The 25,717-nt window shown below is 39.8% G+C and overlaps 1 protein-coding gene across 1 annotated transcript in view; it reads left to right on the plus strand.

Annotated features, from left to right (window-relative positions):
• Positions 1 to 25,458, plus strand: part of alx4b (ALX homeobox 4b) — a 44,048-nt gene extending 18,590 nt beyond the window's left edge. The window contains exons 2-4 of the mRNA XM_057837928.1: positions 2,238 to 2,548; positions 20,454 to 20,582; positions 21,415 to 25,458. Of these exons, the coding sequence (XP_057693911.1) occupies positions 2,238 to 2,548; positions 20,454 to 20,582; positions 21,415 to 21,735 (761 nt within the window). The 3' untranslated portion in view covers positions 21,736 to 25,458. The remainder of the gene's footprint in view (positions 1 to 2,237; positions 2,549 to 20,453; positions 20,583 to 21,414) is intronic.
• The last annotated feature ends 259 nt before the right edge of the window (positions 25,459 to 25,717 follow it).

The raw sequence follows: 25,717 nt of genomic DNA on the forward strand, positions 1-25,717 counted from the left end.
ACTCTCCATCCAACCTCACTGAGCTCGAGCTGTTTTGCAAGGAAGAATGGGCAAGAATGTCAGTCTCTCGATGTGCAAAACTGATAGAAACATACCCCAAGCGACTTGCAGCTGTAATTGGAGCAAAAGGTGGCGCTACAAAGTATTAACGCAAGGGGGCCGAATAATATTGCACGCCCCACTTTTCAGTTTTTTATTTGTTAAAAAAGTTTAAATTATCCAATAAATTTTGTTCCACTTCACGATTGTGTCCCACTTGTTGTTGATTCTTGACAAAAAATTAAAATTTTATATCTTTATGTTTGAAGCCTGAAATGTGGCGAAAGGTTGCAAGGTTCAAGGGGGCCGAATACTTTTGCAAGGCACTGTATATGTTTTCTGCGTTGGGAAATAACGTAAGGTGTTAAGAAAAAGATCATTTACAAAGATCCATTGCCACCTTGCTTCCCCACATTGCTTCTTACGATGTATCTAATCGTAAGGAGAGGGATTGTAATGCTTTAGCCAATTAAAAAAAGGCTCCAAAGGCTGCCAAAATTCACTCTATTAATTTTATGCTGCCTTTTAGCTCTCTTTATAGGTAAAATGGAGCCATTACAGATTGAACGCGACAATGCGTGACTGGGTCGTGCAGCATATGCATTAATTGCGTTAAATATTATAACTTGATACATTTAAAAAAGAATTAATTACCACCGTTATCGTGATAAATTTGATAACCCTACCTTAAGCCTAAATTAAAGACTCTGGATGAGTGTAACATATTATGTCTGTAATGTTAAATACAATTAGAAAACGATTTAATAAAAAATGTTAAAATTTTTTTTAAAAAGGCATGTCCGATATTTTTTTACCGATTCCGATACTTTGAAAATGACGTGATTGGACCCGATTTATCGGGATATCGGGACATCTCTACTTACAAACATATGTTATTTTCTAAATTTAAAATAGAAGAGGCATAAACAACAGCATAAACTGTGCTCCTTTCTGTTGGACCTTGCGTAAAAATACTACTACTCCCAATTCTGATAATAACAAAATAAAAAATCAAATGGTGATATTACTTGTTCATGTAGTTTCCTACATTCTATATATCAATGTTGTAAAGTAACACAATCTTGGTTCAAGACCACATTCTGAAGGTCTTGGTCTGGTCTCTAACTAGACTCCCAAAATAGTCTTGGTTTTGGTCACATTTTGACTCTCAAAAGTCAAAAGATATCGTCTTTGTTTCAATGGTAATGTGTTCAGCTCTTGTGTTGTCATACATGACAATGGTTTTATTTCAGAAATTTCTATTCCAAATTTATTATGAATTTTTCCATGCATACAAGAATGTGCGTACGTCATCAAAGAGGAGACTACTAAAGGACACAACTTTCTAGCCAATGCAAAGACAGAGAGAAAAACTGACAGAGAAGCGTTGTGACTGGCCTTCCACCAAAGTTATACGCACGTGCTTATTTATCCACACTTTTGTATGTTTATATGAAGAAGAGACAGCCTTCTTCATGTCCAAAAAGGAAACAACAACAAAAAAGCCGGCATGTGCTGACAGAAACAGAGCCAGGTCTGTCACAAAATGGGGGGCTGTCCAAATTGAAAGTGACAAACACAATGTTGTTTACATGTGAGGGCCAAAGTGTATCGGGTGACAGCAGGCAAATGAGGGCCACCACATACGCACAGACATAAAGTGCTCAAAACGAGACCGTTTTTTTCACCGGCTCGAATTTCAGGCAACGTTGATGGAGAGATGTGAGCACTGCCTCCCAGAAGCCCGTGTCACAGGTCGCCCCAATGCGTCATGACAACCCTTTCAAACACATACAAGTGAAGTGTAGATTCACCATACACAGACTAGGCCTTTGAACCCCAAAATAAAACATTACAGAGGTGATGTAAGCATAAAGTAGCCGCAACTGTGTGTGTATGTTAAAATGTGATGGTGTGCAGATGCAATTACTGACTCGTTAGTCACAGGGTTCTTTTTTTGCAGTTACATTCACCAAAAGCAACAGACATTTAAAAGAGCATATTGCTCATTGCCTGTCGCTGTTTCTCTTCAGCGTTAATTGGTCAGAGAGTTGCACAATGAAATGTTTTGCTAGAGAAATGGAATATGACTGTTCCATTTTCAATGGGGCAACTTGTGATTGTAACCAATTTGATTCACAAGATATTCTTTCCAACACCGGGTAAAACTGATCTTAACTTTACATCTGTTAATGCAGGAAAGGACAGCGACCTGACAGAGTCTGAGTTACCTTCCAGTGTCGACCCCCCTGGGATGGAAAGCAGCTACTTAAATCTAAAGGACGCGGGAGTGAAGGGGTCAGCCGAGCATCCGGGCTCAGATCTTTCAAGCCCTTTGGATAAAAATGAGGCAGAGAGCAACAAAGGCAAGAAGAGGCGCAATCGAACTACGTTTACCAGCTACCAGCTGGAGGAGTTGGAAAAGGTTTTTCAGAAGACGCACTACCCAGATGTATATGCCCGCGAGCAGCTGGCACTCAGAACAGACCTGACGGAAGCTCGTGTTCAGGTGAGAGCAGATCGCATACAAAAAGAGTTTCGCTTTAATTGACATCAGCAGTACAATGTTTGCGCAGTTGTCCCTGTCTGTGTACTAATTTGTTGTCATTTACGGTGACAGACGTCCAATCCTTTTGAATTGGGAGGGCTAGCATCGAATGATAATGTTTCAGTGCCATTGACAACAGATATCAAATTAATATATTGCTACAGCTACACTAGAATGGATATGGGTTTACAGGGTATTTCACACATAAGTTGTACCTTGCCACACACGCATTCTCCACTGTCGACTGTGGCAAGCCGCCAGCAGTACCAGTCCGAACTTCCTAAATTCCAGGATGGCCCTCACAATCCGGGACTGTCAGCAACGCTAATTTTCACCCACACAAGAGTGTGACAACAGAAAAGTCGAGTGTTCTCCATTTCCATCTCCGTTTCCTTCCAGCCAACCAAAGATCAGAGCGCTTACTTGCAGCAGACATGTTGTGCGAAGGTCAGAGGCCAAGGGTTTGTCTCTTGTATAGCTATGTTTCAACTACTTCCACACCAAACTATGCAGGCAGAAGGTGAGGGACACTGAGAGAAACCAAGTCATCAGACTGTTTGGGAAGGATATAAAAAGCAATTGAAATGCCACTTCCAATTTCCAAGTGCAGTCTGAGACGAAGTCATGGACTGTCCGGTCCATGTGGTGGTACAGTTAAAAGAAAGAAAGAAAAAAAAAAAGTATAACATGATGGTTCACACAGATGCATCTATTCCATAAATGAATATAATTAACTTTCCCAACTGAGAGGCATACAGCCCACTTTTTTGAGTCACTGTGAGGTTTGACCCGGTGTCCTACAAAACAAACTGCAAACATGCATGCAATCAAGTCTAAATCCCACAATTGTGAGAGAAGGTCTGTCAGGACAAAGTCCAGGGATATGCAACTTTGGAATACTGAAGGGCATCACTGGCTTGCCAAGCCATATAATAATTCTTTTCAGCTGCGAAACAACACAGGTTTTCTCCACAATATGCCTAAGAGTCTTCATCCAGTTAAACCATGGTCTCTGTACAGTTTAGGTCTTTTTTCTGCTGTTTGAGTATTTCATGCAGCGTGAGTAAAAAATGCGACCATCTCGCTGTGGAGGAGGGTGGCTGCTGAGTCAACCTATCAATCGCTTCGGTCCTGGATGACAGAGATTAGGTGGGAAGGCTACAACTTCAAAGCTGCTTTTGGAGTTTGTGCACTCGCCTCCCGACCCCCATCTTCTTTGCTTGCTGGCTGTGCAGCATAAATAAAGGTCCTTAATGGTTCTGTAAGCTGCCTTTCGCTGTCAGCGTCTTCAGCTATTACTGTCACGCTGCCAAATCGCTTTGAGCTCGGAGTCTCCTTCTATGCAGATGTGTCCGCGACAATGATGCTAACTTTGGGGATTAACTCATCGGCTGACATTGATGCATTCCACTTCCAATCCAATTTTAGATACAAGTACTGATACCTTCACCCCAATTTGGCCAAAGGAGCTTTCATTTTTTTGCAGTTTGGCTCTGCTTGTGGACAGAAGCAGTAGTGTTTTACCTGAAGGAAGGCTCAATTTTTATTTATTTATTTATTTATTTTGTTATTCCCTGATTAAGAAGTTTATTCAGTTATATTTAATCTCTTTATTTAGACAGACAATGTTGAGTGGTCTTAAGACAAATGTTTGTTTTTTTCAGTTAGATAGACAGATAGTTAGACATTATTAACAAGTTTTTTTTTATTGTGCATTGTAATGTAATTTAAATTATGTTCCAATACTGAACATTTAAATTTGCTAATAAAATCCAGGCATTTATTCTGGAAGTTTTCAAAATGTTTCTTTAGTTGTCTTTGAAAAAAGAAAAAAAGTTTGAATCGAACGGTGTATCACCTGAACCAATACATATGAAATTGTAGTATGTAAGTCAATACAGATTTATTTTGCATTGTTTATTAAGCCTATCAATTAATTAAGTTCATATTTGCAAGAAATGTAGCCCTGACACCCGTTCACGCAATGTGTTTGGTCTTATTAATGTCCCGTACGTGCAGGTCATGCTGTTATATAGTACCCACCAATGTTGAGAACAAAACTACGCCCTTAGTATAACTGTGCCAAAAGCAGTTTTCTTTGCATTTCGGTAGTTTTAAGAGGTTTGCCCTCCTGACCCTAACCCTTTTTTAAAATCAATCATTGTTACTAAAGATCCCGATCGGACCCGATCGATCGGGACGCCGATCGATCGGGTCCGATCACATCATTTTCAAAGTATTGGAACCGGCAAAAAAAATATCGGACATGCCTTTTAAAAATATATATATTTTTTAATTAAATCATTTTCTAATTGTATTAACGTTACAGACAAAATGTCTTACACTCATCCAGAGTCTTTAGTTTTGGCTTAAAGTAGGGTTATCAAATTTATCGCGTTAAGGGCGGTAATTATTTTTTTTTGAATTAATCACGTTAAAGTATTTAACGCAATCAACGCATGCGCTGCACGACCCACTCACACAATATCGCGTTCAATCTATAATGGCGCCGTTTTACCTATATATAGAGCTAAAAGGCAGCGTATAATGAGTAGAGTGAATTTTGGCACCCTTTAGAGCCTTTTTTTAATTGGCTAAAGCCTTACAATCCCTCTCTCAACAATTACAAATATCATGGGAAGCAAAGTGGGGTAGAAAGGTAGTAGTTGATCTTTTTCTTAACACCCTATGTTATTTCCCAACGCAGAGAAGATATATCAATTAGTGCCACTTTGCACAGTCATGGTTGCACTTCCCATCATGCATTTGGGCAGAACAGTTAAATGGCTACAGTATCATTTACTGAAAGCTCAACAAATACACTAGATGGCAATATTTAGTCACAATATACAAAGTCACATTTATCCTTTAAGAATTACAAGTCTTTCTATCCGTGGATCCCTCTCACAGAAAGAATGTTAATAATGTAAATGCCATCTTGAGGATTTATTGTCATAATAAACAAATACAGTACTTATGTACTGTATGTTGAATGTATCTATTCGTCCGAGTTTTATTCATTTTTTTTCTGAATGCATTGCCAAAATGTATATGATCGGGAAAAATTATTGGGAATGATTGGAATTGAATCGGGAGCAAAAAAAAAGCAATCGGATCGGGAAATATCGGGATCGGCAGATACTCAAACTAAAACGATCGGGATCGATCGGGAGCAAAAAAACATGATCGAAACAACCCTAATTGTTACATGTGAATATCAAAGGACCCCAAAAAATAAACAACTTCTTGAGGAATTTGAGTCCTATTCACACGAGCGAAGCAGTGCACAGGCAAACCTAATCATTGTATATGTGGGGGGAGTTTTTTTTTAGATTTTTTGTGTTGTCAGCCTTACGCCGGTAATACACAGACTTGTCTGTGCCAACGCAACGCACCACTGACGCTCGCCCCCAATTTCCACAGGACGCATTTTATGAGCAGAGAGTCTGTGGAGCGGCTTGATCGGTTCACGCGAGGATTGCAAGATCATGCAAGAGTAGCGGGTATTTGAAGACAATAATACAACAATCATTTGCTTTTCAGACCCCACGTATTGGTCAGCTATTTTTCCTGAAAGAAAAAAGAAGTCCTGTGCTACAGAGAAAAACACCGCAATGACAAAGATTATAACGTCTATTTTACAAATGAAATGCCTAAATGAATTTTCTTTTTTTTTGTTATGAACTAAAATCCATGCTTTCCAGTCATGTTGAGGGCAGTACTTTACATCAAATAGGGGTGTAACGGTACACAAAAATCTCGGTTTGGTACGTACCTCGGTTTTGAGGTCACGGTTCGGTTCATTTTCGGTACAGTAAGGAAACAAAATGCAAAATATAAATGTGCTAATTGTTTATTACACACTTTTGTGCTTTCAACAATAGGAACAGTAGCCTATACAAAGCTAGAATTCTGCTCAAAATGTAGTGAGTATTTAAAGATAATAATCCAACAACAACTTGCCTTTCAGTCCTGTGCTAGAGAGAAAAGCAATCCCAATGACAAAGATTTTAACATGTACTGTATTTTACAAATGATATGCCTCGATGAAAGCTTTATTGGTGGATTTTCTCAAGTTAAAGCGCCACACAGAAATTGATGAATTTAATTGTGTAAGCAGGATCTGTCTATTATTCTTATTATTTAATTACAGGTATTTTAGCTCATTTCAATTTATTTTATCTAAATGGGCTACTATTTATTTTATTATGTGTTTGTATTTTACAAATGTGATGTAGTATTCCTTTATATTGCAAACTTTATGTTGTTTAACTTTAGTTCCTATGTGAATATTAGTTCCTACTTGTTTTGTTGTGGTAGGAGGGCTTTGTATTGAACACGGGGCCGTGTTGGTTATTATTATAGCAGAGAAGACAGCAGTAAATCAAAAAAGACAAGTCAACTGTGCCCCGATCTACCACTCAGGAGATCTGATGGACTCAAAAAGTAAGTTACAATTGCATATTAGTTTTAAAATCGACCGGATCCACCGTATTTTTATACGAGTGACATCTGGTCTGCTAGTTAGTAATATTGACGCAGGAGGGTCGCGTCTCACGTCAAATAATAAGCTCTGCCATTCTTTTTGCGTGCGTCGTGTTGAGCCACTATTGGCTGATTGACTTTAACGCCCGCGTTTCACTGCGTTCTCGCGGCGGCCACGTTGTCGTGCCGTTGACGTTTCTTACTGTCCTACCGTGTTGGTCCTCATTATAGTAGATAAGACGGAGTAAATATAATCTACACAAAGAAACTGTAACCCGATCGACTCACAGCCTTGAAAAGTAAGGGTTACATTACGTCAGAAACTCGTTCGGTACGCCTCCATTCCGAACCGACCACCAAGTACCGAAACGGTTCAATACGAATACATGTACCGTTACACCCTTAATATCAAATACTTCATTTTTCACGGTGCTTTAAAGACAGCACATGATTGAACAGGCTGGCGCGAAGACAGAACGGCAAGCTTGGTACAATGGAGTCATATGATCATTGTTGCGACATCTCATTGGTGAAATTGGAAGAGCTACTTGCTACTACCACAGCTGCTACTACTACTTGGCATCGCTTGCAAAAAACAAAAAATAATCTAATATGTAGAAAAGAGGAAAAATATAACGACTCTTGTGTAGCGCAAAGTAGCGGAGTAAGAGTAACGTTTTTTTCTTCACAAATCTACTCAAGTAAAAGTAAAAAGTACAGCTTCATAAAACTACTCTTAGAAGTCAATTTTTTTCAAAATGTTACTCAAGTAAAGGTGACGGAGTACATGCAACGCGTTACTATCCACCTCAGGTTGTCCGTGACATTAGATGCGTCTCTTTTATTCCTGGAAGTTGGTAGAAGCAGAGCGAGCAGAAGACCGGGTAACGCAAGACTAAACTGGGCTGTATCTGAGACGAACACATAGCTTGAGATATTCAAAGATCTTAAAATTTCCAAAAGACTTGATGGTAGAAAAACAGGTAAAATACACAAAATATTGTAGTTATGTAGAAATGGACACAGCGATGTTTTGTTGACATGGAAGTCAGTATGGCTTCTTCTTCTACTGCTATTTCCAGTATATGTCAATTTTTTTTGTTCAGACCGACAGTGTGACGCGTGAACACTCAAGCCCTTATCAAATTCATATTTTCAGAGTTGATGAAAACTATGCATCCGATCATAATTTTCCATAATATTCCAAAACTGATTGAATTAAGGAAACTTTGTCCATGTTAACAGAGCAAAAATTAGTAAAAAAGCATTGTATAAAATTTGTAAACAAAGCATTTTCGCAGGAGGTACCAGGGGACACACTTTAATACAAAAATAAAGTTCGTCATTCACAGCGGAGTCATCGACAATGTTAACACAACCAATTTTGAGACTTTTTTTTCTTGTTTTTTATTTTATTTTATTTTTTTAAAACTTTTTTTGCAAAACTGAGCTGTACGATTTTGATTTTGAACTATTTGAGATTTATTTAGAGTTTATTTTGTAAACCAAAATAAATACGGCAACACTTTACAATAAGGGTCCCTTAATTAACATTAGTTAATGCATTTTTAAAAAATAACTCATGTTTAAGTAACATTACAATAATTAATATAATTGCTTATCTAACATTTAGTGAATGCATTAGCTAATGCATTAGTTAATGCATTAGTTAATGCATAACAAGACAGTAACTAATGGTTTGGTAAAATTAAAAAGATATATAGGCCTATATAGGGTTAGGGTTTGTTAACTTAGCATTTATAATTTCTTAGTTAAGGGACACATGTGCTACACTTTACAATAAGGGTCCAAAAAGCATGGGAGTTATGACGTCTTCACTCGAAATTAATATCGCAATATCTATAAAACGATAGCAACACAAACGACATTTTTTACAGCACAACGATTGACACAATTTTTTATCAAAATGGAAGGCTTATTGACCTCAGGTTACCCTATAAAAGAGTTAGAAATACCTCAAACGATAGGACAAAAAAAAACTTTTTATAGCACAAACGATTCACGTTATTTTTATATAATTTTGCGTCTGATGCGACTTCATGGAGGTCCGTAGAGATGGTCACAAAGCACATTCAGGAAAATACAAAGTGTTTAAAAAAAAAATTTTTTTTTTTTACTTCGGTGTTGTCCTCTGGCAGTCGTGCTGTGGCTTCTTACATTCGTCTTGCGAGCCATTTTTATTTGTGTTGCCAGCCATTTGCATTTGTGTTGTGGTAATTGGGGTTCCTGCTTTTGCTAACTTGCAGTCATGCTTTGGCAAGTGGGAGTCGTGTTGTGCCAGTTTGCATTCATGCTTTTTTTCTTTCGCAAAGCGTTTGCGATTAGGGTTCATGCTTTTTTCTATTTGCAGTGTTTGGACTTTGCATTTTGCCTTACACCTCTCAGCCACCGTGGATTAATGAACCACAGTTGGTCTAAAACTGAACTGTTTTTAGATTGACTACACAGTAACTTTGGCTTATTACCACTTAAAACACTGAAACTAAGGAAAATCATCCACAACTTTATTACTCTTCTAAATTGAAAGGAAGAGGAAAGACAACACCTAGTATAAATGACCTTCATGTAAAAGATGGTGGCTCAAATTATTCAAGAATGCAACGGCAAAAAAATGAATAAATTAAAAAAAAAAATAATAATAATAACAATGTTTAAACACAAAAAATAACACTGATTACAGGCGCAGCCATTTGTGATGTCAGTTGCACCCATTCACATACTGTATTGCAGGGGTTCCCAACCTATTCCACTAAGGCACACTGTGGGTGCAGGATTTCATTCTTACCAAACAAGATGACAACACTTTTTCCCCAATCTGGTGTTTTACAAGTGCAATCAGTTGATTGCAGTCAGGTGTGGCTTGTTTTAGCAGAAGCCTCATTGGTTCAACTGTCTCTGCTGGATCGGCTGGAACAAAAACCAGGACCCACAGTGTGCCTTGAGGACTGGGTTGAAAACCCCTGCTGTATTGTACAAACTGATAAACTTGAGCATGGGTGCATGTGACAATTGCCACGTTTACATGGAGCCAAATATTCCAATTACAATCGGAGTATTTGTTCAAACCGAATAAATGTGTTCCATATAAAAACCTCATTCGGAATGAACAGGCCCAAACCGAATGGAATTTCATTCCGATTCACAGGGGTGGAATATTCCTTTTCCCAAACCGATTAGAAGTAAAATTATATCATGTAAACAGGGAAGCGGAATGGTGTCTGGTTGCGTTCTTTCTGCGCATGCTCCGTACTGACGTGGTGACGTCTCTCGGTGACGTAAGTAACGTCACTTGCAACATGGCTTCCAAGCACACGCACAGCGCACCCACACAACTTTTTACATGAACGGCGTATCATTCTGAAGTTTTGTTTCCACTCGAAAAGTTAAAACAGCAGCTGATCTGACGATCGAGCTCCATGTTTTGCAACGTGACGCTTTGTTTTGATTAATCTGTGCATGTCAGACGGCAGTTGTCAAACGTCCTTTCGGAATAAAGGCAGTCACATGTAAACGCTGGATCGGAATAGATGAAGTGACATGTAAACAGCTGATGTGAAATTTCCATTCGGAATGATTTGAATCGGTATGAATAAAAGTCAGCATGTAAATGTGGCTAATGACGTAAGGAGGATGGGTGGGCATTTTTTTTTTTTTTTTTTTTAAACCTGTCCTGTTCAGCTGTTTGACACAGAGAATGGAAGTCTAAGTGCCCGGATTCTGAACAGTTTTAATGTTTCACATGGAGAGTCTGACATACTCCCATTGTGATCATTCAAAATACCTTTTTATTATGACAAAGCATGGGTGGGCATTTTGGATGCTCACATGTGATTGGCTGAGATAGTACCGGCATTGATACAAAGCCCCTTTCAGTCCAAATGGATTAGACAGTTATCGCTGTCAATGGCAGCCAAAGAGTTAATATCGTCTGGTATGAGAATAATGAGAACTCAGTAAGTTCTTGTTGAGAACAACCACTTTCGAAGGTGTGGCATTGGACAGGCAAATATGACTTCATAACACTTGCGCCTTGAATGATCTCTTTTCCAAACTATTTGGCTCACGTCCCCTTTTTTCTGCCGTTCAAAGACAAAGCAGCACATGACTCACTTAGAACACGAAACCAAGACGAGGGGTGCTCTTTATTTTCTTATTTTCTTTTTTTTTTCCTTTTTTTTTTTTTTTTTTAAGTTGACAGCATTCAAACTTTGCCGGTAATAGATTGTGACTTTTGTAAATGACACAGTATGCAAATGCATGTGTGTTTTTGATGGGCTCCCTTGGTCCACACGCCTCTGAGAGGTCAAAGGGGTTGGCCACGGAAAGCCACTGGCTTTGGCATCAGGAAATTAAACACGAACTGAAAACAAACTCCAGTTGGAACATTCTCCCATCTCACTTTCCAATATAGCAGCTTCACTTCTTTGACTTAAAAAAGAGGTGGGAGGAAAATGAGTCACTTCATAGAGGGAGGGAAAGGCGACACAAGAGGTGGGATTAGGACAAAAATCAGAGGACCCATTAGTATCATTTAAATGTAGATATTTTGCAAGGAATAGAAAAAACAATTTGAGAAAAACATTGATAAGGAATGATACCCAATCAGAATATTCTACAATTTAAATCTGTATCAGACCATAAAACATTCTGTATCAGACCATAAAACAATCAAGTTATTGAATCAACGAATAGTAGAAAAAGTAGAAATATTTACACATGAGCCATTTTCAATGCTCTAACTGAGGAAAGGAGGTTATTCCCCAAAATCTCACAATACATGACCCCGGTCATCTTCTCCTTAATACAGTGCATTCGTCCAGTCCCATGTGCAGAAAAACACCCCCGAAGCATGATGCTACCACCCCAATGCTTCACAGTAGGGATGGTGTTCTTGGGATGGTACTCATCATTCTTCAAAATTGCTGGGTGTTCAAATACTTATTTCCTAACTGTATGAGAACCTGATTTTCATTGGAAATTTTATTTATTTCAATGATGTGCAATATATTAGTTAATAAAAAGAACAGTAATCCAAACCTCCATATCCTCATATTGTTTACCCTCATTTCCTCAAATCTAAATGCAAAAGCCTAATTTTAACTATGGTACTATAGAACAGTGTTTTTCAACCTTTTTTGACTCAAGGCACGTTTTTACATTGGAAAAAATCCCGCAGCACACCACAAACTAAAAATGTTCCAAAATAATTTTCTGCACAGTATATTTAGAATTTAAAATAATTTCTCAATATGTATACTTACTCAGTGTGAAACTTGAGCCTGTTTATATAAACACAGAGTCGATATCCTTATTCTTCAACCGCTCTCAGTCTCTGTTTTTATTATTATTATTATTTTTTTATAGCAGTTAGGTTTGACAAAGCTCAGAATTATCAGAAAGGGAGACTTGAGCAATGTCTTTAACCACATCAGGGACGAGCATCTCACAGACAATGGCTTTGCAGGCAGGTAGTATTAAATGTGTCTGTCACAGTGTGGGACTTTCTGGATTTAGCAACAAGGTAACTGGCTTTGAGGGCTTTTTCATTTACCTTTGTAGTTTTTATCAAGTTGCCTGTTTCTCTGTGTTTTCACGAAGGCAAACAAAATAGTCCATGGACTTGTTTTGAAGCGACAAGTGTTTCGTTTGGAGATGACGTTTAAACTTGCTTGGCACCTTGGCACTGTTTTGAGATTGCTGCTAGTTTCGCGTTCAAGAACTGCTCGGATTTTTAGCCATTAGCCACCTTGCTGTTCTCAACAATGCGTTGGAATAAAACACAGGGGGAAGATTGACGGTCATCACATATGGATATAATAGAAAGCACACTTTGGACTACATCGACACATGACGAGTCTAACCAAATGATGTGCAGAAGACGTGCTGGGGTCCACATTGTCGAGGACAGCAAGGTCATTGATGGCTAGAAATCCGAGCAGTTTTTGAACGCGACACGAGCGATACTCCGCTCATCTGCACACGACCGAGAACTCTCAAACTTTCCACCAACTCCTTCCTTCCTTCTACTGCAGCTCTGCCCGCCGACGTAAAAAAACAATATTGTAATAGCCCCGAATGGAGAAATAGAAAGGAGAGGAGTCAGTGATGACTTACTCACTTTATGGTGGCAACAATGGAAAATAATAAAAAAAATAACAGCGGCATCCGCAACATGCGACCGTGAACTTGGCTCTCACACCGTTCTCCCTGAGACTCCCTCCCTCCTTGCTTGCTTCCCGCTACGTCACCACTCTGCAGTTTGATGGCAACATCAAGGGCCCGTACACAGTTATGGACATTACAAATTTATATATTATACCTCCGCGACCCTCGTGAGGAATAAGCGGCATGGAAAATGAATGAATGAATGAATATATATAAATGCAACATTCGATAATTTCTCGCGGCTAGTGGCGCCTCCAGAAATTGTTCATAGGGGTGGCCGGATGGGGCCACTTAAAATCTTGGGGTGGCTCACCAAAACTAAGAGCCATAATTTCAGGTTTTTATTATGTTGTTGCAGTAAAAAAGCCAGAAGAAAACGATCAGAAAGACTTAAGCACACGCTTACTGATATACTTTGGTGTATTGTGCTATATTAAATGTTACTAATGATTTGATGTGCATAGTCCTAAACAGTACAGTCAACATTTTGAGTTCCACAGCTACTACAATCTGACACTATACTGCAGCGGCGCTGGAAGTGACTCACAGCTTTTTTATTTTTTCCCATCCAAGAAGAGCCGTTTTGGTCCACATTTGTCGTGATTGCGCCTTTTCTCTATACATGCTTGATAGTTTACGTACTACTACTACTGTAGGCTACTACAAAGATAGCATTCTATTTCACCGACAGTGTGTGTTGGAGTTTTTGTATTGGAAATAAAAACACCCGTGTACTATAGACCCTACTCACCTACGTCACAAAATGACGTGTCGCTGTATCCGGCCGCCATATTGTCCGTATTTTTTAGACCTATTCTCATTGTTTTCAATTAGTCGTGCAAGTTATAGAGCAATTCATGGAAGCCCCGGTGTTATCTGACGCCGTAAACTCATTGGATGCGTTGCATAAAAGGCGTTATGTGGAAAAGCTTCAGTCCATCCATTCGCCAGATCCATATTTGATGCCTTAATCGATGTTTTTCGACCCGCTGTCTTTGCCGTCTTTGCCTGACCCTGATATTTACAACTATCTTGTCCACACAAAATCAGCCTATTCTCACGAAAGTTTGAAAAACTTTAAGAGTTTGGAGGCTTATAAATGCTACGTTGCTGGTTGGGTGAAACAGGTCCTCGTACACGAAAATTCGGCAGGAATCTTGTGCTCGGGAAGGTGAGTTACGAAATTTTCAATTCAAAATCTTTTGTTCTTGCCAACATCCACTGTCAAGTCTAATGTATTTCATGTCATTTGTCAATGGAGCTAGGGCTTTGAATGTTTATATGGTTTGGCGATAGCACTCTAACTACATACATATATAATATGTAATAAATATGAAGTGCGATAGCACTAGTCCAGATTGTCCCTAGTTGAATTTATTTTTTGGCTTTTGACCTCAATAGTGAAATTGTAAATTAATTGTATGACAACTGTCTGATTATCCCCTTATATATTTTCAGGTAGTTCATTCACAACGTCTGAGTGTATGTTGTCGACGATTAGCCTAGCAATGACGTTAATTGTGGTTGTCAGCCCAAAACCCTCTAAATATATATTAAATGCATTTTACCAGATATAAAATGACTACTACATAATCTGTGGTAGTCGTTTGGAGCCCAGTTTTCTCGTCGAATTGCAGCAGTCAATCTCGCTCTCCTCTCCGGGTCTCTCGGAATACGTTAAAACTTCAAGTCTCTCCGTCTATCTTCTCTGTTTTTGCAACCGACCGCCACACACGACTTCACCATTTTGATTATTATTGTTAACGAGCAGAAAAACACGCCATAATAGGAGGAATTTACGAAGCGCTAATGCATTAACATGACGAGTATACGGACAACATGGCGCGGGGGCGTGGCTGTGACGTCACGTGAGTAGGGTCTATAACGCAATTCCCTGCAGCTAGACGGCAATGACACATGAACACATTTAAAAAATAAAAGGTCCAATAAGCCTCGGTTTAACACCAGAGGGTGCTGCAGAACCCTCAACATCCCACTTCTCGCCCCACTGTTATACTGGCCTCTGGGGTGGCCAGTAGGGTGGCCAAAAAATTTATAGGTGGGGCCGTGGCCACCCCTGGCCACCCTCCTGGTGGCGCCATTGCTCGCGGTACACCTGACGATCTCTGCGGTTGAAAAACACTGCTATAGAACATATCCTAAAACATAGGAGGTACATTAAGATTGAAGATAAGGTAAACATTGACTTTTTAAAAATGATATAGATATTACATTATGCACATTGAAATGGAGTATGTTGTAAAGACAACACAAATATTGCCTGTTAATAAAGTAGTAAATAAATAATATAGTAATATAATCGTAAATGATAATAATAGTAAATAAAATAAGTAACCTAAAATAAATGAACAAAAATAAGTCCAAATGTGCACATTAACATGTAAGATGTTCTGAACCTCCCCATCAAAGCAAATAAAATAAAATGAATATATCAATTAACTCGTTACCGCACTGGTTTGTTTTTCCTTTATTTGTTGTTGCAGAAAACACTTGTGCATTTGAACTAATCATTGCGAACTATCCATACTGATCACATGTCGGTCTGTCAGCCAGTTGAAAGGACAACTGAGTTCTGGGTGGTTTGCTACGATTGCACACATCGACGCAACTCGTAAGATACATTGAGATGGAACTGGTGGACAGAATCAGTGGAATAAATAGGTAATAAATATCGGTGGAAACGGATTAGACTTGTTATTAGCACTTGTGGCTGTAAATCTGATGTCAGTAGATTGTTTTCTTCTTGGAGATGCGTGTGTGTCACTGGCAGCCTTTTCAGGATCGAAGCACTGTACCGGACCGTACTGGGTCACTTTTACCCCTTATTTTGATGGAATTTGCTGAAAATCCTCCAATCGAAATAAGAAGTGACAACTAACCCTGCAATGGGGATGGTTTGTGCAAAGTGACAGGATGTCTTTCATGAATAATAATTTACTGTAAGAAGAAAATTGTTGAAAGAAAAAAAGATTCCAAATTCAAACCAAGATATTAAGTTTATCTGTCATAAATGAATTACTATTCAAAGAGAATAGTTGAGAAAATGATCATGTAAAAGAAAAACTGGGGCAACCAACCTCACTTTTCCCTACAGCGGATTGCTTTTTTTCCCTTGGTAACTCATATACATCCATGCCATTTGAAGTGAATGCCATTTGAAAAATGATTTGAGACATGACCATTTTGACTTACAAGCATGGTCACAGAATAAATCCAACAGTATTTGGAGACAAGTGTGAAGCCATTCAATCAGAGCCCTGTGTATTAAATGATGTGCTATTTACAAATACAAATGTAATGTTTTGAGAACAAACCAAAACAAAAAATGTGGCCAACATCAAACAAAATTCACCCCCAGCCCTACCAAACCTCAAGGGATGAAACAGACTCCAAGCCCTCTTGCAAACATATGATTTAATTCAAAGGCCAACAGCCTCTCACATTGGGGGGTAGTCACAACCATCTCTATCGCTTTACAACTTTGGAAGACTATTCTTGCCAGCTGACCTGTGGAACGTCTGTGTAAGATTTCATATTGTCATTTTTAAGATATGCTTAAAAAAAAAAAGATATGTGCCACAGGAGTCCATACCTATTCCTCTTTTAAATAAATCAATCTACAGTCCCTGGAAAAGCCTTTTCGCTTATCCATTTTTTTGAAAAAATTGCTAATAACCTGACTTTTAATTATTCAATTGGTTTCAAAAATGGCTCATATGAAAGCCAAGACCCGTGGTGGCAAAATCATGGTCTGGGGCTACACCCAGTGTGGGGTTTAGAAAAGATCTGCAGGGTGGAAGGAAATAAATAGTCTGAAATGTCAACAAATCATAGCTGCCTCTTACATTCCTAACCATAAAAAGGGACAAAATTCTGCAGCAGGATGGTGCTCCATCGCATACTTCAATCTCTACCTCAAAGTTCCTCAAGGCAAAGAAGATCAAGATCCTCCAGGACTGGCCAGCCCAGTCACCAGACATGAACATGATAATAGAGGAAGCATGGAAGACAAAACCCAAGAATGTTGATGAACTCTGGGAGGCATGCAAGACGGCTTTCTTTGATGTTCCTGATGACTTCATCAACAAATTGTATGAATCCTTGCCGGACTGCATGGATGCAGTCCTTCAAGCCCATGGAAGTCGTACAAAATATTAAATTTGGATCTCACAGCACCACTAAATTCACTAATGTTATGCAATATATTTTTGTATTTGAAGTACATTTTTTGTTCTATTTTCACACTGCTTTCTGTAGGCGACAAAACTTTTGTCTTGCCAAAATTTGACCTTTATGTCTTCACTAAATAAAAAATCTTTTTTTCAGTGAAACAAATATATTTTTGTACATTCAACATCATTTGGGAGGGTATTAGGTTTCATATGAGCAATTTCCGAAACCAATTGAATAATAAAAAGTCATTTTATTAGCAATTGTTTCTACAAAATGGATAGGCGACAAGACTTTTGTCGGGGACTGTATTTGTGGTCAGAAGAACATGTTTTCCTGCGTAATACAAAGACAGTTTCAAATAAGGACCAGTGCTTAATAATGTTCAGGCAAAAAATAAATTAAAAAAAAAAAAAAGTGAAATTAATTAATTAATATCCCTCAAAATCGTTGAGTTGCTAACTCCAAAATCATGTCTTTGAAGGCTCAAGTTTGTGCTTCTCAATGCTCATAAACTAAAGGGTTTATTGCTACTTTCAAACTACAAAAATTGGCCAACTGTCTTCAAAAACTTTGCAAGATATATTGGTAAGGTTTGAACACAGATTCACAGATTCTTTTGAAGGAAATTTAATTACAATTCAACCCTGTTTGCCATTATTACAATATATATTGTCGCAGGATATATTGGTAGATTTACAGATATAGTACTCATTTGAAAGAAATTTAAGTACAATACAAAGCTATACATTACAGTGCCTTGCAAAAGTATTCGGCCCCCTTGAATCTTGCAACCTTTCGCCACATTTCAGGCTTCAAACATAAAAATGTGAAATTTAATTTTTTTGTCAAGAATCAACAACAAGTGGGACACAATCGTGAAGTGGAACAACATTTATTGGATGATTTAAACTTTTTTAACAAATAAAAAACTGAAAAGTGGGGCGTGCAATATTATTCGGCCCCTTTACTTTCAGTGCAGCAAACTCACTCCAGAAGTTCAGTGAGGATCTCTGAATGATCCAATGTTGTCCTAAATGACCGATGATGATGAATAGAATCCACCTGTGTGTAATCAAGTCTCCGTATAAATGCACCTGCTCTGTGATAGTCTCAGGGTTCTGTTTACAGTGCAGAGAGCATTATGAAAACCAAGGAACACAGCAGGCAGGTCCGATATACAGTTGTGGAGAAGTTTAAAGCCGGATTTGGATACAAAAAGATTTCCCAAGCTTTAAACATCTCAAGAAACACTGTGCAAGCCATCACATTGAAATGGAAGGAGCATCAGACCACTGCAAATCTACCAAGACGCGGCCGTCCTTCCAAACTTTCTTCTCAAACAAGGAGAAAACTGATCAGAGATGCAGCCAAGAGGCCCATGATCACTCTGGATGAACTGCAGAGATCTACAGCTGAGGTGGGAGAGTCTGTCCATAGGACAACAATCAGTCGTACACTGCACAAATCTGGCCTTTATGGAAGAGTGGCAAGAAGAAAGCCATTTCTCAAAGATATCCATAAAAAGTCTCATTTAAAGTTTGCCACAAGCCACCTGGGAGACACACCAAACATGTGGAAGAAGGTGCTCTGGTCAGATGAAACCAAAATTGAACTTTTTGGCCACAATGCAAAACGATATGTTTGGCGTAAAAGCAACACAGCTCATCACCGTGAACACACCATCCCCAGAGTCAAACATGGTGGTGGCAGCATCATGGTTTGGGCCTGCTTTTCTTCAGCAGGGACAGGGAAGATGGTTAAAATTGACGGGAAGATGGATGCAGCCAAATACAGGAACATTCTGGAAGAAAACCTGCTGGTATCTGCACAAGACCTGAGACTGGGACGGAGATTTATCTTCCAACAGGACAATGATCCAAAACATAAAGCCAAATCTACAATGGAATGGTTCAAAAATAAACGTATCCAGGTGTTAGAATGGCCAAGTCAAAGTCCAGACCTGAATCCAATCGAGAATCTGTGGAAAGAGCTGAAGACTGCTGTTCACAAACACTCTCCATCCAACCTCACTGAGCTCGAGCTGTTTTGCAAGGAAGAATGGGCAAGAATGTCAGTCTCTCGATGTGCAAAATTGATAGAAACATACCCCAAGCAACTTGCAGCTGTAATTGGAGCAAAAGGTGGCGCTACAAAGTATTAACGCAAGGAGGCCGAATAATATTGCACGCCCCACTTTTCAGTTTTTTATTTGTTAAAAAAGTTTAAATTATCCAATAAATTTTGTTCCACTTCACGATTGTGTCCCACTTGTTGTTGATTCTTGACAAAAAATTAAAATTTTATATCTTTATTTTTGAAGCCTGAAATGTGGCGAAATGTTGCAAGGTTCAAGGGGGCCGAATATTTTTGCAAGGCACTGTATATATTATACAGCATTTTGTACAATTTCTCAGATACGAGCTCGGACCATTTCAACAGATTTTCTATGTCAAGTACAAGATGGTAAGCGAGTATTTCTGTATTGTGACATTTCCAAGTGAATTGCAATGAGATTACCAATAAATGAATGAGCTAATAGTTAAAAAAAAAAAAATCTCAACTTTTTTTTTTTTCAAATAAAAATGTTTATGACCTTTATAAAATGAAAAGACAAAAACAAAAAAAAAAACAAAAAATCTCATTTTTAAAACGTTTATTCCATCTTTTATTTCTCTATTAAAAAACAAAAACTAGATATTCTCCTATATTTTTCATTTCAACACATCAGGTTTTGACCTCTGAGCTAATGGAGAGGCGCTGTTTATGTGACTTCCTCCATTCAGCGTTAAAGCTGAGAAGTGCAAGAAAATGTTGGATGAATTTAAGCTTCTTGTGCCGGCCATATTCAATGATATATTTAAATTTGCCACGGGCCTGTAGAAACGGGGCAGCGGACCGTAGTTTGGACACCAATACGCTATGGTGATGTCTTTGGCTGCATGCCAATGCATTCAGTCGACAGGTGACCTGGTCCACATGTGATGAATTGCTTTCTTTGCAGGTGTGGTTCCAAAACCGCAGAGCCAAGTGGAGAAAGAGGGAACGCTTTGGCCAAATGCAACAGGTTCGAACGCATTTCTCGACGGCTTACGAGCTTCCGCTTCTAACTCGGCCTGAGAGCTACGCACAGGTAATTAGAGAAGTAGGTGTACTCTTTATGAAAAAAGTTAGTTGAACTTTACATTTTTTGGATAATTAATTTGACTTGCTGTTATGGCTGAACGATATCGGGAAAAATTTACTTTGCGACTTTTTGGGGTTTTGTGATATATATATTGCGATATTAAAACTAGAAGAATTTCCATCAGATGACTTGAATAGATCTTTTTGGGAAGAGGTTGATTGACTCACCATGATCACATTGTATTCATATAATACCGTTTAATTAGTTTTAGGAGAGCAGTATTAAGGTTCTTGGAAGAAAATAGCGAGTTACAACTGCCATTTATTGTTAAAAATACTGTAAGTTACATGGTCAGTAAAAGCCATCCCTTCTTAGTGAAACCACTTGGCTGTCATTTTTTTTTATCGCTAAGCGAAACCCCCGCAAGATGAAAATGAAGGTGTTTTTACCTGGATTACTCTCATGCTCTGCTTTTCCGAAAGTCTAGTTCAATGCAGACAGGGAGGCAGGCAGGCATTTGTGAGTTTGCAACTGAAAGATACTTGGTGCGAACTGTGCTTAAGATTGTGTCACGATTGTCTTACACCACACAGCAGAATTGTGGCTTTGTTTCGCGATTTCACGTATCGTTAGATGCTTACAGTTTAGGGTCCACAAAGGTTAGTTGTCACTTCCTATTTAGATGGGATGATTTGCAGCAAATCCCATCAAAACAAGGAGTGAAAGTGGCCCAGAACTGTCCGGTACGGTGCTTCGATCCTGAGGAGGAAGTTATATTTTTTACAGTATGCATTCAACACCTTATTATAACCTCGCAGTTTCTCCTCTTCGTTTTCAGATTCAAAACCCTTCATGGATCAGCGGCAGCAGCGGTGCCTCTCCGGTACCAGGTTGCATTGTGCCTTGTGATAGTGTCCCCCCTTGTATGCCCCCTCATCCTCATAGTCATGGAGGGGTCCCCGACTTCCTCGGTGTGCCCAGCCCAGGAAGCAGTCACATGGGACAGACGCAGATGGGCGGTCTGTTTGGAGGAGCTGGAATGGTTGGAGGGATAAACGGCTATGACCTCAACGTAGATCCGGACCGCAAGTCTTCCAGCATAGCAGCACTGCGGATGAAGGCCAAGGAGCACAGCGCCACCATTTCTTGGGCTACATGACGTCCCCGACCAAGTCCTACACTGTCAGGCTGCTTGGCTTGGGCGGCCGGTATTGAGCACTGTGGTGAGGGGTTTTATTGTGAGCGCTTATGCTAACACAGGTCAAATATACAAGGAGCGGCTGTACAGATGGAAGACACTGCTGCGGACGACACAATGGAGATAAGCGAGAATGCCATCATAAGCAGCGATACACGTCCAATCCATTTCAAAATTATTTGGACAGTTATCGCTGTCAAATGAAGCATGTTCATTCACTGCCATCTCAGTAAAAAATGACTTGCAGAATACGACACATGGTGCAGGTGTAGTAGTGGCCAGTTGGAGAATTCTGTGAGTAGTTAACATGATGAAAATAGTCCTGGAGTGCAGAGAGTGGAGAACGTGAAGAGTATGGATTGTAGTAGTATTTCTGCTGTGTTTCGGGCTGAAAATAAAAAAAACAATTAATGAAATATGTGACTGAATGAAAGAACCGAATTCTACTTGTAGTTGTTAGATGTCAAAAAACTGGATGCGGCTGAATAACTTGTAGGTGGGGTCTCATTGACTTTTGAATCAGTGACGTCGTAATTGTCTATTTGGGGCCACCTTCCTGTGCTTTTGACTGCAGCTTTTTCCATGACAGTACTACTGAAATGTCATTTTGAGCAAATGTGAACAAAATGTATTTTATTTTCCTGTTGCTTGTACAAGAATTTTAAATAACACTGGGGAACCCAATTATGTTGAGTTAGATAGGACAGCTGGTTGAATGCTGAGCTCAGTTTTTTCTCTTACACGTCAATTTTTAGAACTATAGGATCCTCGTTTTCTTAAATGATATGAACAATAGTATACTGGAGATGCACCAGAGATTTGGAGGCCTAAAGTTTTCGGCCAAAATGTGACTAAAAATATAAACCATGACAACCCTACAAAATCCAGTGGCTTTAGAAAGTCCTGGCGGATCTCATTCACCCTGAGCTGAGCTTTTTAACCACTCAGGGACTTCAACCCCAGAGATAGAAGGACCCGCTTCAGGCTCTGCTTCCTCATAGGAAGGCGTGTCGGTGGAGTTGAGGAGGTCTTCAAAGTATTTGGCCCACAGACTAACGACATCCCAGGTCGACGTCAGCAGTGCTCCATCCACACTACAAACAGTGTTGGTGGTGCACTGCTTTCCCCTCCTGAGACGCCGGATGGAGGAACAAAATTTCTTTAAAGCCACCCAGAAGCCATTCTCCATAGCCCACCCCGGACTCCTACCATGCCAAGGTTTTTGCCTCGGTAACCGCCAGAGGCTCGTGCCGCTTGGCCAGCCGGTACCCATCAGCTGCCTCTAGAGTGCCGCAGGCCAAAAAGGTGTGATAGGACTCCTTCTTCAGCTTGACGGCATCCCTCTCCGCTGGTGTCTACCAGCCTTTTCTGGAGTTGCCGCCACGACGGGCATTGACCCCCGAAGGCTGCAGTTTTGGTCAGCCGCCTAGGCAATAGAGGCGCGGAACAATGTCCACTCGGACTCAATGTCCACCGTCTCTTTGTGGACATAGAAGAAGCTTTGCGAGAGATAGGAGTTGAAATTCTTTTGGACACGGGACTCCACTAGGCATTCCCCGCAAACTCTCACAAAACCTTTGAGTCTGCTGGACCGGACCGGCATCTTCCTCCACTGTCAGAGCCAACTCACCACCAGGTAGTGATTGGTTGACAGCTCCACCCCTCTCTTCACTTGAGTATCAAAGAAATTGCGGTCGCAAGTCCGGTGATACGACTACAAAATCAAACATTGAACTGCGGTGTAGGGTGTTCTGGTGCAAAGTGCACATATGAGGCGCTTTCGGACCGCGGGAACCTGAGTTCTTAGTTCCTGTAACTATCCTCCAGTAATAGGGACTATCCAACATCAGGCAGTCATTTTCAGACATGGGTCCTGTGCCTGATATGAACTGCTGTGACGTTTGTGTCTGCGCTAGTGACGTATTATTTACTTGTCACACTCACTTTGAAAACTAAGCTGAACGTAAAACAATGAAATAAATGAACGTCGAGGACAGGGCGGTAATTCTTGCATGTTCAAAGGGAGTAGTTTTCAGTGGCGAGTCAATCCAGCATCTAACGACGAGACTGGAGCAGCACACAGATTTAGTACAGGTAAGTGTTTTTAGATATGGCGGCTTCTCGAGACGCGCGAGTATGAAAGGAGCGTAGCTCCTGATTTCAGTAATTCACCAAACACTAACGTAATCGAGTTCCTAAGGCCCCACTGAAAGTCCCTACCTTAGACAATGAAACTAAAACCTGAGTTCTTGGTCCCTACTTCCTACAAGTGTGAAAACGCTAATGGACACCCTTATGCCTGAACATGGTGTTCATTATTGAGAGAGCACCGCTTGGGTTCTGATCGGGGGGGTGGGGTTCTTGCCAATAATGCCCATCCCGTCATTGCCCACGTGAGCAGTGAAGTCCCCCAGCAGAATGAGGGAGTCCCAAGAGAAGGCACTCTCCAGGACCACCTCCAAGGACTCAGAAATGGGTGTGTACTCTGAGCTGCTGTTTGGTGCATAAGCACAAACAACGGTTAGGACCCGTCCCCCCACCTGAAGGCAGACAGAGGCTACCCTCTCGTCTATCGGGTTGAACCCAAATGTACAGGCAGCAAGTAGGTGTATAATAACAATAAGTATGCCCACACCTTCTCGTCACCTCCCACTGTGGGCAACTCCAGAGTGGAAGAGTGACCAACCACCCAGGAGTGGTACCAGATGTCGAGCTGTGCGTAAAGGTGAGCCGGACCGCATCGAGTCGGAACTTCTCAACCTCACGCAGTCGCGCTGGCTCCTTTCCAACCAGAGAAGTGACATTCACGTCTCAACAGCCAACTTCTGCAGCTGGGGATCGGACCGCCAATCACCCCTCCTTTGGCTGCCACCCAACTGCCTACGCACCTGACCTCCTTAGTGAGCCCATGGCAAGGTGTGGTTATCTTTCCATTAATATAAAAAGGATAAATTTAAAACAATATATATTTTAAACAGTTGTTAGACTTTTCGGTCGCATCTGTTTTCTCATTTGGTTTTTGGTTTCAAACAAGAATTTTCATTTCGGTGCATCCCTACTTAACATGTGTACTTTTTTATTTTTATTTTTTGAACAAAAAAGAAACAATGACATTAAGGAAACGGGCATGACTGCAATGTTTATTTAACACTATTACTGCATGTTAATGACAGCATTCAGTAACTGTGTTGATAACACAGTATTAACAACATTGTAAGTGGGTAAACTGAGGAGAAAGAACTTGATGTGCAAGGGGAAAAAAATGATTGCAATTTTGGATTAGCATCCCGATGTAGTTGTAATCAGCATAAAAATCCAACTCAACTGAATGTTTTTCTCACAAATTGTTACCCAGTGTAATGGAGGTCAAACAGCCTAAACCATTAAATTGTTAAATGATGTTGTCAAAAATACATCGTGTTCAAAATTATTTCTAAACAAAATAGTACTTTGGGCTTTAAATTGCTTTCTAATTTACTAATGGCTTTAAGATGCTTTTTGTATAACAACCAAATATTATTACTTATGGTAGTGACCTTATATAATGTGTCATTGCATTAAATTATTGCACTTCCAATTTGGAGAATTGTGTGTTTATACGTCCACTGGGACAGAAGCTGAAAAATGTTGCTGAGTTTAAGCCCTCCAAATTAGCACCTTGACAACTGCTCAAGGTGCTGTTTGTACAAGTGATTTGTTTTTCATCTGATGGAATGAAGTAATGATGTAATAAATTTTCAAACAGTCTGATGCCGTTCCTTCCTTAAAATGCAAATGCAGTATCTTGGTATCAAATCAACATCAGTATAGTACAATTTGCATCCATTTGCTACCGTGCTGCAGAGAAATAATAATTAGCCCTACTCAAGGTGATGTCAGCCAACATCTGGATGAGTTCCACGTTAGCAATACGAGGGTATCTTCAGTATTGCTTCAATAGCGG

This window comes from Corythoichthys intestinalis, chromosome 5 (genome assembly GCF_030265065.1).
Source record: "Corythoichthys intestinalis isolate RoL2023-P3 chromosome 5, ASM3026506v1, whole genome shotgun sequence".
Classification (NCBI taxonomy): domain Eukaryota; kingdom Metazoa; phylum Chordata; class Actinopteri; order Syngnathiformes; family Syngnathidae; genus Corythoichthys; species Corythoichthys intestinalis.